This window comes from Hydractinia symbiolongicarpus, chromosome 2 (genome assembly GCF_029227915.1).
Source record: "Hydractinia symbiolongicarpus strain clone_291-10 chromosome 2, HSymV2.1, whole genome shotgun sequence".
In the NCBI taxonomy this organism is placed as follows: Eukaryota; Metazoa; Cnidaria; class Hydrozoa; order Anthoathecata; family Hydractiniidae; genus Hydractinia; species Hydractinia symbiolongicarpus.
In genome coordinates this window covers 23348029-23360972 of record NC_079876.1, presented here as the reverse complement: position 1 = coordinate 23360972, position 12944 = coordinate 23348029, and the positions used below count along the sequence as shown (strand labels likewise).

General features: G+C 34.0%; 1 protein-coding gene across 2 annotated transcripts; it reads right to left on the bottom strand.

The window, feature by feature from the left end:
- Positions 1 to 309: 309 nt before the first annotated feature.
- Positions 310 to 12706, bottom strand: LOC130630235 (NADH dehydrogenase [ubiquinone] 1 alpha subcomplex assembly factor 2-like). Of its 2 annotated transcripts, none has more exons than XM_057443646.1 (8): positions 12476 to 12706; positions 12082 to 12165; positions 11654 to 11694; positions 9389 to 9463; positions 8896 to 8917; positions 8128 to 8169; positions 7089 to 7226; positions 310 to 1336 (listed from the first exon to the last, which is right to left on the bottom strand). In XM_057443646.1, exons 1-8 carry the CDS (start codon positions 12567 to 12569, stop codon positions 1281 to 1283), a joined length of 552 nt encoding a protein of 183 aa, XP_057299629.1. In that variant the 5' UTR covers positions 12570 to 12706; the 3' UTR covers positions 310 to 1280. The 2 variants fall into 2 exon arrangements, with proteins under 2 accessions (XP_057299629.1, XP_057299630.1); XM_057443647.1 differs by lacking the exon at positions 310 to 1336 and adding an exon at positions 2534 to 2945.
- Positions 12707 to 12944: the final 238 nt, after the last annotated feature.

The window sequence follows — 12944 nt, the reverse complement described above, 5'->3', positions numbered from 1 at the left end:
AAAACCTGTCGGTTTGAACACACAATCCAATCCTAATAAATCAATTAGAAAATGGTTAAAATCTGTCTATGCAAGAAAGTGGGACGGCTTAAACACTCACAACTGCCAGAAGGCTTTTCTGACCTTCTGTCAGTTGAAACAAGAAGATTTTCAACTATCTACGCTTTTGTGGAGATGTTCTATTATAAGGGGTAGCAGCAGTACTTCCATATAGAGGGTGATGTCGATTAAAAAAACACCGTATATAAAGAACTTTTACTATAAAAAAATATCAGTAATATTTTTTATTTATTTTCTTTTAATAAATTGTTTTCAAAAACCATGAATAACAAAAGAATACACAATTAACTATATACATAAGTATATATATAATAAAAACAAAGACACAACACTGGGTATTCGAAAAATCAATTCCTGTAAAACCCAATAGACAAGTCCTGTTTGTACCATCAGCACATCATATTACTGCAATTTTAAGTAACAAATTTGTGAATGAGAAGAAAATATCAATTATGAAAGACAAGGAATTTATAAAAAGTAGCAGCTTGGATGTGATTCTCAAAAATCTTTACAAACATATCGGAATAGAAGTAACATCAGGAAAAATAACAGGCACTTCGAACTTCCATCCTCAAAAATTGTGTTATTTAATACAACAATAAACGTTAAAACTGAGAAAATGGAGCTGACAGCTATTCTCATAAATCTCTATAACAATATTACATAAGTAATTAATATATATACATAAAAATATATTAGGCAACCACATTGTTTTTCTTTCTGTATAAGTTATTTATCAAGTAAATCTTATAAAAACCCAGCAAAAACACTTCTTTTAAGCACTTCGCTACCAGAGTTCATTATAATTTTTATATTTTTTTAAAAAAATTGAGGTGAATCATTGAGTGTTTTTGTGTTGAATCTTTTTTTTTGTTCGGGCATTGTTCGGTTCTATGTGGGTTTTTTCAGGCGAATACCTGATTTTATTTCAAAACGCCGAACTCGCCAGAAAACGCCCGCACTTTTCAAGGTGTATGCGGCTTATCGGCACCCTCGTGGTTTTTATTCCATAAAATAACTTTGCAAAAATGCAGGTAAACAAAGTGGAAATTTTTCCTGGTTGAACAAAAGATGAATTAGCTAAAACGTCCTAATTTCTGTGATGTGTTTTTTTCCAATGTGAGATACGCTAGACTCTACATATACATACGAAATAATATAAAAGCTCCTACGCAGCTAATTTCTCTTCGATTTGAAAAATCTCAACAACATAACAAAAGCTAAATTCTGGACTTCATTGGCGATAAATTTTTGATGTAACCAGTGATGTTGTTGCCTATAATACAGTGAAACCTTGTATTTCAATTATATTTGATTGATGTCAAGACTTTTGGGGTAAAGAATCATCTGAAATGACAAATTTTAAGATGATCGTATCATCATAATGGAGATACAAAATCATTAGCAACGCTGGTAAAAACTTTAGAAATAGAATGAAATGGAATAAAAAAAAGAATCAAAGTCAGCAGAATGAATTTCCAAAATGCATCTAATTTAGCTATAGCTAGCTATAAGTTCCTTATAATTGATGCAATCAATATGTTTTAAGGTCCAAAATGATATTAAATCAATGTAAAACCATAGTTGAAAGACTTAAGGACTAAATACATACATTAAAATCCACGTAACCAGTAACTATCCAACATCCAACACATGTGAGATAAGACTCATAATGGCAGAAAAAAATCAGTCAAACTTTTGTACGGAAAGCAAAATATGCGCATTTTGCACAAAAATGAATAAACGGCGCGCTATTAAACAACTTTTCGTTCCTGAAGTTTCTTTTTCAAACACTAGCCACCTAATGTGTGAGTCGGTAACTTGTACAGGAATATGAAATACGTTTATTCTAAGCTAGACTTAACTACACTATAATAAATACAACATTACGAGCACTAGATCTTAAGACATTCTTTTAAAAATCAATGTCAACCCGCTTTATAAATAAAAATTTTACCCCCTCGGCTAGTTTCTCATGTAATCTCGTACATAAATTGGCTCCTTGAAAATATTCACCAATGTGTGAATATTTTAACATTTCTGCGGATTGTGTACATTAAGAGCCGCAGTTAATCGAGTAAATACTGTATGTTTGAATTTATTAAATTTTATGAAAATTTTGAAAAGACTATGACTCCATAAAATGTTGATATTTCTTTTTGAGTTTCTTCTTTGTTTCACTTTCCGGTTTAATTTGTATTCACTGCACGTGCAGCTCTATAGGTAAATTTAATTAATGAAAATTAGGGCTTTAACGAGAAAAAAAAGCGATCGCAATCAATTTGTTCGGAAGCATAGAAAATATTGAGGTGCAAACATTTTAAATTCAATACCTAAAAACAAGATAATAAAATTATATAAGGTCAAAATACAGTGAATCATTTTAGCAGAATAATGTGCCAATACAATTATTAAACAAACGTGGCCAAGCTGCAAAGGTTTATAATGGTTTAAAACATAGAAAACGCTAGCCTGAATACTACTGTTGGTCAATCGTTGTAAGAGAAATACATGTTGTTGTGGACCATTCTGTACTACAATACAATAAGTCTGAGTATGAAAGAAATATCGTGTGTTACGTTCCTCAAATAAATATCTTTCACTATCTGTTGAATCATTGCGTTACTGAAACATTGGTGGTGCTAGGTGTATTTGTTACGTATTAATCGTTTCTTTTGCGTCATTTTCCACGATAGCTGTCAAATGTCGTCAGTTAAGTCGGTCTGACGCGTATGTATCGTCGTCGTTCGTGGCTACTGGCTGTATCTATTCGTCGGTCTTGCACATTCATCGGATGCTATCATCAGTCCAGCGAATGCACAAACAACGAGCAAAACTCCGATAATAACGAACATTTCACGTGCGCGACTCCTTGGACATTAATTCTGTAAAGTACAAACGATCTACCTTCTAACTGTGGTGTATCTACTATGTTTGTAAAATGCTAACACACCCTCTCAAACACAACACCCCCTGTTGTGATCGTGCACGCAAAAAACATTCGATTAAGCATGTGCTAGACTAATATTGTACGCAGAAATAAATATTCAGCAAATGCGCTGTTATTATTTCGAAGTTTAAAACAGGTGTGTAAACCATTCGGAAAGTTTATCTGAAATCTTATTGAGCATAATATGGTTTAGCATGCGTTTCTTGTTGAAAAAATATTATTAAACTAGTCGTTAGCCTGTGGAAAAATCCACGGGTTCCCCCGTCGCAGCTAAGCTACCATTTCGCGTAACAGACAGACGGACGGACAGACGCATACGGGCATTATAATATAGAATGGTTTAGCATGCGTTTCTTGTTGAAAAAATATTATCAAATGACAATTCAAAGTTTGACGAAGTTGTATTTGGACGTTGGTTATAGGCATATGTCAATTGATTGTGGGTTATACAAAAAGATCACGCTGAAACAGCCGATCGAATAAGATTCTTTGCGAAGACGAAAACTTATATACAAATAACCTACTAAAAACAGTCGAGAATGCATACATGCAAGCTCTGTAAAAATAACAATTCCCCGTTCCCTCTATGCGATAAATGCGCAATGCATTCTGGTAGTAGTAGTCAACAGCAAATTAGTAAAAGTTTGCCCGCATAGCGTAGTTTGTTTACATCTGTTAAATACACAAACTACTATGGGGATAATATTATCTCCAACATTTAAAAATATAATTTTGCTATGGAAATAACGAAAAAAAGATTTAACGCCATTATACTGTGATTCTGTTTTTAAATAAGCAGTAGCACCATGGACAAATTATTACAGCCTGAAGATACATCAAATATTTTATCAACAACCTTGGACCCTAGTTTCTCTAAAAACTCTTGCACGGGTACAAGACCAGTATTTAGAGAGATTACTAACGAGGAATATTCCTCCTGTGATATCGAAGAAAAGGTGCAAGGAGAGATTAAAGATTTTGGAAAGTAATAATTATGTTCGATCTTCCTTCTATGAAACGAATGAAATTACGACATATAATAATTTAGAAGTAGACCAAATAGAAATCAGACAAGTTGTCAGTGGAGTGGTAGAGTCATTAAATGGTTCTTTAGAACTTAATTTGCTGAAATCTGATGATCAAGATTTTGTTACACGCAAACTTCAAATGTCACATGCAGATGTTGCTCAAATTGAGTCTACCACGTTACAACAGTCATTATCAGATACCTGGTATGACAAAAGAAAAAAGAGATCAACTTCCTTAAATTTTGGTTATGTTATCAATAGACGTAAAAACATATACCCTAAATCAAAAGTACAAAAACGTTTTCCTGAAAACTTAGGTAAAATAAAGTCAACTGCTTGTGAGTGGGGCAAGAACAACGAATCCGAAGTATTGTTATTGTATGAGAAACAATTTAAAGTTCAAGTTGAAAAGTGTGGCTTTTTTGTTAATCCGAAATGGCCATGGCTGGGTGCAAGTCCTGATGGCATTTTTAAAAGTGGCGAGTCAGTGAAGGCGATAGAGGTTAAGTGTCCCTATTCAAAAATTAACATGTCAATACTTGCAGCTTGTGGGGATAAAAATTCTTTCTCCAACTCGACAATAGACAGCCAAAGCTTAAGAAAAATCATGTACATTACTTTCAGTGTCAAGGCGTTTTAGCCATTACAGAGCTACAAGAGATTGACTTTATTGTTTATACTGTGAAAGACATGCACATTGAAACAATATCATTTGATAAAGCCTTGTGGGAATAAAAAATGTTACCCGAGCTTACAGATTCTTACTTTGAGTTTTTGAAAGATAAAATAACTATATAATTTTGCTAAGATATATATATTTATAAAAGTAGTGTATAATATATAAGTTTTTTACTCATCTTTGTCTGGTACTAGTTGTGTCAAAAAATTAACTAGGTAACTACAAATTACTCAAATTTTGTTCAAATCAGGTGCCATTGATAATTGAAACACTGATTGTAATACTTTGTAATTTTTTACCCTTTCGATTGCTCGTTCAACATGAACCCTGACAGATGCTATTCGTCGTGTTTCAGTTTCCTCTTCCATACTGAGTTGTGTTTTTCCTCTCATAAATGGTGGAATATTTAGAGAAACGCCAACTGGTAAATCATCGTCTAACTCAAAGCCACGCTCAGCCATAACAGAATCTCCTGGTTCTAACAAGCTATAAATACCACTATCAGCTGTGATTTTTCTGTCTGAAATGCGCCCAGCATATAAATCTGAAACAAATGTAACAACCCCATTTGGTGCTATTCCAATTAAACCTTTTGCTGTATTGTGGTGTTTGTAGTTTGAAAATGTAGCAGATTGGCTTCTATACGAAGTTGGCATTTCGATAAATATTTCAGTACAGTCTAAAATTATTCTAGCGCTTGGGTAGAGTTCTTTGAAACACTTCGGCATTGTTTCAACAACTTTAATTTTTGTAGCCCATATTTGCAGCATACGTAATTGTGAGTAGAGGAAGTCTATCCATGTTATTAATATACGACTGATGTGACTTGTTGATAAGTTAAATCGCACACTCATGTCTTCGATAGGAAATCCAAATCGCAATCGGCATAATGTTAAAAAAATTCTTCTTTAGCAGATAAAGTGGACGCACTTTTTTATACAATCTGGTGATATGATTTTTTCCATATTTGTATTTGACCCCCAATATATTAGTGAATTAGCACCAGGTTTTAAATAATCGAGTAGAACTGTGAATAACTTGTAAGATTCAAATCCAGTATAGAACCTAAAGTGCATTTTATTATGATTAAACTAGTCAATTGTAAATTTATGACCTTGTATTTCTGATTGTAAATGTTTTACTGTTTGTTCATATTCTTTTTCTTTTGATGACAATTGTACTTTTAAATTATCCATTTCTTTTTTTAACCTGTCTATTTCATTTTGTAACTCCTGCTCAGCATTAGGAGGGTCATTCTGTTCAAGTTTACTTTTTTTAGCTACAGGAATGTACTGTATCTTTAGACCTTTACTATTAAGAGTTTTTCTAGGTATGGTGACAGATGGATTGATAGTTTTTGGCACTATAGTAGGAATGTTGTTCATGTAGGTTTTTTTTCCTCCCACAAAATGTGCTGAACATACTCTGTGTGCCACTGAAGGTTTAAAATCTTTCCTGCTAATCTTTCCAAGCCATATTTGGCGGTTTCTCATTCTTTGGAATTACGTAAAATGATAATTCAGGGTTTCTTTTAGAGTTGTTGTAGCACAGGGGAACACAGCATGTGAAGCCACCTCCTTTACTTGTTTTTGGTGTTTGTAAACCATTTTTGTAAGTTGTGCACGATACATTGCATACAGGAGGCTCGACTGGTGATACAAAATTAGGAGAATGAAATGAGTTTTCAAAAAAACTGTTGTTTTCTACCGGCGTAATAAAGTTTTTATCTGATTTTTCTGCCACTGTGAAGTCCGTATGTTCCGCCATATTGCTTATTATGTTGACTACAACTACCAGAATGCATTGCGCATTTGTCGCATAGAGGGAACGGGGAATTCTGGAAATTTATTGATTTCAAACCTTCATAACGCGGAAGAATCCGCAAAAATGTACAGGTGTTTTAATATGTACACTTTTCATACAAGAATAATTTTATAAGAACAGGCTGGAATTGCTAAATAATCAGAAAAAACTAAACAAGGCAAGGATAAAATTTGCTGATTTTCTCATTTTCCTGAAAAACGCACACCACAAAATAGGGGAAATACATCTTTCAAGGCAGAAAAATATTTGTAGAATTAATCGAGGCCAAAGCCATGAATATTAAAAATTTATTACGGAATGACAATATGAAAAAAAAGTTCTAAAAAAATACAATGTTGCCTCATGGGTGAACTTCTACGGAAAATGCAACTTTTTTATAGACTAACGAAAACAAAATTCGCAAAGATCAATCCTCTTATAAAAAATGCGGCTAATTTCTTCTTCGCCCTGTTAGGCTACCTACAATAACCATCGAACTCTTACTGGATTATATCAATGGCATTTCAACTCATTTAATGAGTTTATTCCCTTTAATTTGACGTCCCACCTGGTGTCCAGGATTCCGGTTCGTACTTAGTCTTTGTATCACTGTTAACCGCTGCTGGACTCCAAGCGTCAGGTTGGTAACTTGTTCCAGTGGTGGCATGTAAATTTGTATCAACATTCCTTGACAAAGCTTGTTTGGCTAAAAAAAGAATAAACAAAGAGAGGGTTACAACAATCGAAACAAAACTTGCCACATGGAAAGCAAATAATTCTCCAAATAATTTTCCATCTAAAGTTTACCTTGTTCATAGCATGTTGCGAATTAGTCATTTAACATTAATTAGACAAAAATCGAAATAATAAAGGTGTTTACAACATGCATTATGTTTCAAATGCGTGTTTGCTTGAATTTCCACCTCAATTTCATTCTCATAATAAAAGATCGTCATGGGCTCCTTGGACAAGGTTATGTGATTTTTAGTTCAAGTACCAGGCCGCGCTCAGCCCATTCTATAACCTAAACTGATGCAATTTCAATGACAAAATATCTTGACAATCAAATCACAACAAGTATAAAAGAAGATTTTTGATTAACTTTTTTTAAATGGTAGGTAAGCTTGAAGCAACGTTTTTTAGTCCAGTTATCATGCAGCCTAAATGTTATCATTTCGCGTTCATTTAAAAAGGTTATTTACTTTACGAAGCTTGTACGTTATATGTAACCGAGTTCTTTTATAGTGACCAAAAAATACATGTAGTTTAAAAAAAAACCTTTTTTGCATGCGTTAAAAAAATTCATTTTATTTTTTTTTTCATTTGAAAGACATTTCAACCAAATGTATTTCATCTTGACAAATCCCTTCTAATTGTTGGTGTTGCATGCGTTTAACAGTATAAAAAGGAACGTTCAACTAGTTCAAGAGTCACGTTCAACTGCGAATCTTATTATTCCAATATTTAGGAATTAGACGGCTAAGGATATCACATCGCGATAAAACACACTTAAAATATTTCTTTAGCTAAAAGTAATAACACGCCTTTCTGCATGACTGTACGCAAATGCAGTGTAACGAGATACATCAAACACGAAAAAAACCCACCTGGTGTATTGTCTGATGGTCTTTCCTTTGCAATTAAACCGTCTGAAATTACAAATTACTAATCGAGTCATGGAATGCGTTTACAAATATGGTAACAGCTGATTCTAATGCACTGTAGCACGCTGGTTAAAAGAATATTTCAAAGAACAAGAAGTCAAAGAAATAAAATTTGTTCTTAGGAATACACCCTGTTTTTGCAAAGATTTTTTTAGCCGCCAACAGTCAGCAAAAATTTCATTTTCTTTTTACTGATACTTTAAGTGGATACAAAACGGGCGGTTGATTTTTAGTAGTGACTTACACGAAAGTCGAGATAATGGCGGGTGAAACGTTTATAAGCACTGAGGATACAAATAAACTCTTAAATGAAATTAAATATCATATTGGATATCCAAAAATAACTGAAAATAACAGAAACTGAAAAATAGTAATAAAAAAGTAGCAAATTCATATTCTGATCTTTTGTTATTCAAACTCAATGCCGGAAATCTTACTTTACCCGTTTCGCATCCCGTTTAATTTCATTAACGTATAGCACAATGGTGGTGGGTGTCCGAATCCACACTTTTGTGATCAAAATTAGTTAACAAATTTGTTCTTTATTTCATGTTACACGCTCAGTATTATTACTTGTATAGTCGTTAACCCGTGGAAAAATCCACGGGGTCGCCCGTCCTTTATATATCAAATTTCGTGCTTCCGTTACGAGACGCGGTAACCCTTTTATACAGACAAAATACGGCTATTATTATAGAGATATAAACAAACCTGCATACGCTATAGCTTGCTTCTAAATAAACAAAAAATTTTTTAATACTTGATGCAAGCTAGAAAATAAAAAATACAAGTCTCTCACAAGTTGTACGTCACCGGTAAAAACTACACGTCTCTCACAATTTGTACGTCACTGTTGAAAAATACACGCCTCTCACAAGTTGTACGTCGCCGGTAAAAAATACACGTCTCACACAAGTTGTACGTCACCGGTAAAAAATACACGTCTCTCACAAGTTGTACGTCACCAGTAAAAAATACACGTCTCTCACAAGTTGTACGTCACCGTTGAAAGACACACGTCTAACAGAAGTTGTACGTCACCGTTGAAAGACACACGTCTCACAGAAGTTGTACGTCACCGTTGAAAGACACACGTCTCACAGAAGTTGTACGTCACCGGTGAAAGATAGTGCCTATCACAAGTTTTATACACATCTCTCATAATTTGAAATTCACAGGTAAAATATATGAAGTAGTAAGTAACCTTATCATCTTCTTTTGTTTTGATCGCTGCCCTCCTTAACACTGTCGATGTGTATCTTGCTTGCTCTTCAATTTCCTATTTTCAGTAATTAAAAAACGTGGTTATTTACACGAATTTATCGACATTAAATTTATGCAAACTAACGATTTTGTAAATTTGGCGACATTCTTTTTTTGATGATGAAGGTTTATTGTGGATCTTACGACGTTAAAATGGAAGTTCATTGAATTTATTGCTCCTTGTCATTCAATAACAAGAGTCAAAAAAGGCGATATCATAGAAAATAACTTTCGCGATTAATCCCTTTTAAAATCTTTCGAAAGAAAAATCTTTCGTGAATGATCGAAAGAGAACAGGCTACAACAACCTGGAACAACTTGGGTCAACCCGGAACAGCTTGGATCAACCTAAAAACACCCAGGAACAAACAAGTGCAATCTAAGTACAATCTAAAATCTAAGGCCAAACTTGAACTATCTAAACGAAGTTGCAAGAGGCGAGACAATGCTGACAAAGTCAAGTTCAAGTTATCCCCTTTCTACTTCTACGGTTGGACATAAATTACTATATGTCTATACTTTTATGCATAGGTCTCTATTTGTTTCTTAGACAAAGGCTGCCCTCAATTCTGATTTTGTTGGATAAAAGTAAAAAGTTAAATTAAAAAAATTGTTTTTAAACAGTCGACTGTCTCATTAGCAGGCATCTTTGGTGTCATTACTTTTTGTCCGCTTATTAGTCTCCTATTTGGAGAGTCTCATTTACAACAAGAAACAAGTTTCTGGATGATTTAGCCTATGAACTAGGCAACCCATGGTCAATTCAACTTAATTTAAAAGGAAATAGTAAAAAGAGCTTTGCTTGTTATTTTGAATCGTAGGAATTTTCTAAGTACTTTTTACGAAGCTAAAATGTATCGTTCATTTGAGTGTAAATACTTCATAAACGTCTGTCTAGCAGAGTCATTAATACATGTTGGAATAGACGAAAATTGTCCAGTAAATATCTATTAAAAGAGCAGCCCGAATCTGCTGTGCATGTGTCACTCGCTTGATTTAAAAATGTCATTGCCATCACATGCTATAACGGAAAATGCTTGCACCTGTTTATTTCTAATTTGATTAAACCGAATATTAAGCGATTAACTTGCAGTTGAAAGGGTGTGGAAAAAAAACATGCTCAGTCCTTTATCTATGCGTTATTTTAAACGGAATTCAAATGGAACATGATTTCAATGCAAATACATAGGCTGATATGAATCAAACATGGCAAGGGCAAACGCAAAGGCCATTTTGTTCCAGCAAAAAGGCCATTTTGTTCCAGCAAAAATGCAAAAGCACAGATTGCATACGAGGTTAAGATTAAATCTCCAAAAAAAATAAAACTAAGCCAAATAAAGATAATAATGCAGCTGAATTTTCATCATGTCACAGCATGTGTCCACTCTCTACTGAGATTACTTCACCTTGTATAACCTGTGTACTCGAATTGAAATAGATCTGCCTTGTGCATCGCTAACATACTACAAGGGAAGGGAACGGGAATCGATCTGCGGTCCCCAGAGGTCGGAGCCATGTATGAAGCGACTACATTAAGTGTGCCAATATGGCAGCGACGTACGCAAATAGTTTATGCGGATGGTTTTGCAAGACACATACCTGTGTTTATTGGAATATTTATCCTGCATACCCATCCGAATCTATCAGAACCGAATTACACTCCAAACTGCCTTGGTGTAATAGTGTTACTCACTAATACGGCGAAAACCACGTTACAGCGCATTTTACAAACTACACAGCGTTTTTCTTTTCTCAAACATGCTTAACGTGACAAAATCTCTTAGTCATGTCTTACATTGCGCAAAACATCACGCCTTGTGCTGTGATGAAGAGCGCGTAGAAAATGTACAATAGAAACATATCTTCTCCAGTAATCTTGATTTTCTTTTAAACAGTGCTGAATAAACGCGTTATGTATTTTCAAAATTTCTCACCGTCATAATTTCTCAAGGATTGTTGTAACCCCTGGACAAAATAAGTTTACATGCATATTTTGGGTCTGAACTTTATGATATCGTGTTGCGACATATAATAACAACAGAGCGGCAAAAAATCTGATTACTGGAAGGGTATGCAAGCCAAAATAATTCTGCACAATGTAGCCTAAATAAAATTCCCCACTAGAAAAAAAGAAATGCTTCTGCAAGATCTGAAATTCTGACAGTTGAATCGCATTCGTGTTTTAGGCGACGTAAATTTTTAATACCTGTAGAGTAGGCGCGTCTTTTCTTTTACCTCGAATCCATGCTAAAAAATAAATTAAATAAACCAACTTGTAGCTTTCTGTTAGAGCGCTCGCTTCCACTGCAGAATGTCATTGGTTTAAATCCCGGCCGAGTGAACCTGCATAAGAAATAAGATCGATATATTAGGCGTTTGTCTTTTTTGAACAGTTGTTTTGTTTTTAAAATAAATTAACTCAATAAAACTGTTTTTAAACTAGGGTGCACAATCCAGTAACAAAGGCATTGAGATACTAAAATTTCGTCGATAGAAACATTAAACCTGTTGCGATATTAAACCACTGATTTAATAAGAGATATCGTGGTACAAAAAAATTTTTTGTAGTTGCTATCCCATTACGTCTGCACCCTGTCCTTAACACCAACATCTTTCCACATAAGAACATGTTACCTTCCCACTGCAGTGGTATGTGACCAGCTGAATAATCTTCATGCTTCGTATCATTTTGAATAGAACGCTGGATTTTACCGGAAGCTAGAAGTAATAAACATTTAAATTTCCAAAGAATAAACAAGCAAACAAACAAACAAACAAACAAACAAATAAATAAATAAATAAACGAATAATTGGAAGTAAAAACACAATTAAAATTAAAAAATCTTTGTTTAAGTAATAGGAGGGAATAACAAGTCTTCCAGAAATTATGGTTTAATTTTTCTGGAATTCATAAAATACAGTAAAATCTCTCAAAAACTCTTTTCAGAAATCCCATGGCAGTTTGATGTCATGAAAAGCACACACACACACACACACACGAGGAAGAAAAAAACAAAACACGTGTTACCTCTCACTTCTTCAAAATATTTGTTTCCCAGATGATCAGTACCGATCAACTTTTTAGACGAAGACAAAATTGCACGAAGCCACTTGATTACCATAATATTAATATTCTTTTAAAAACAGAAATAGAAAAAATGTACCAAGTTGAACTGATAAAATAACACTAAAGTGTAAACAATGACATAAAAATCATTTCTATGCCAGGTTAACTTTCTAAGAGGTACGTTTTTGGGTTTCCAAGGGCTTTTCTTTAGAAAATTTTGCACCAGCAACAAAAATGTAGATGAGTGTGCAAATGTGAGAGCAAACTAATGTCGAAGGAATCATTTTTATTCTTACTGGATAGAAGCTAATTGTACCGGGATTGAAACGATATGGAGGGAATTGAATCCAGTTTTCTGCTTTGCTCCAGTCATCAACAGTCCCATCTTTCTGAAAGCAACTCCTTATGAGGTCATTCTACTTCTTAATTA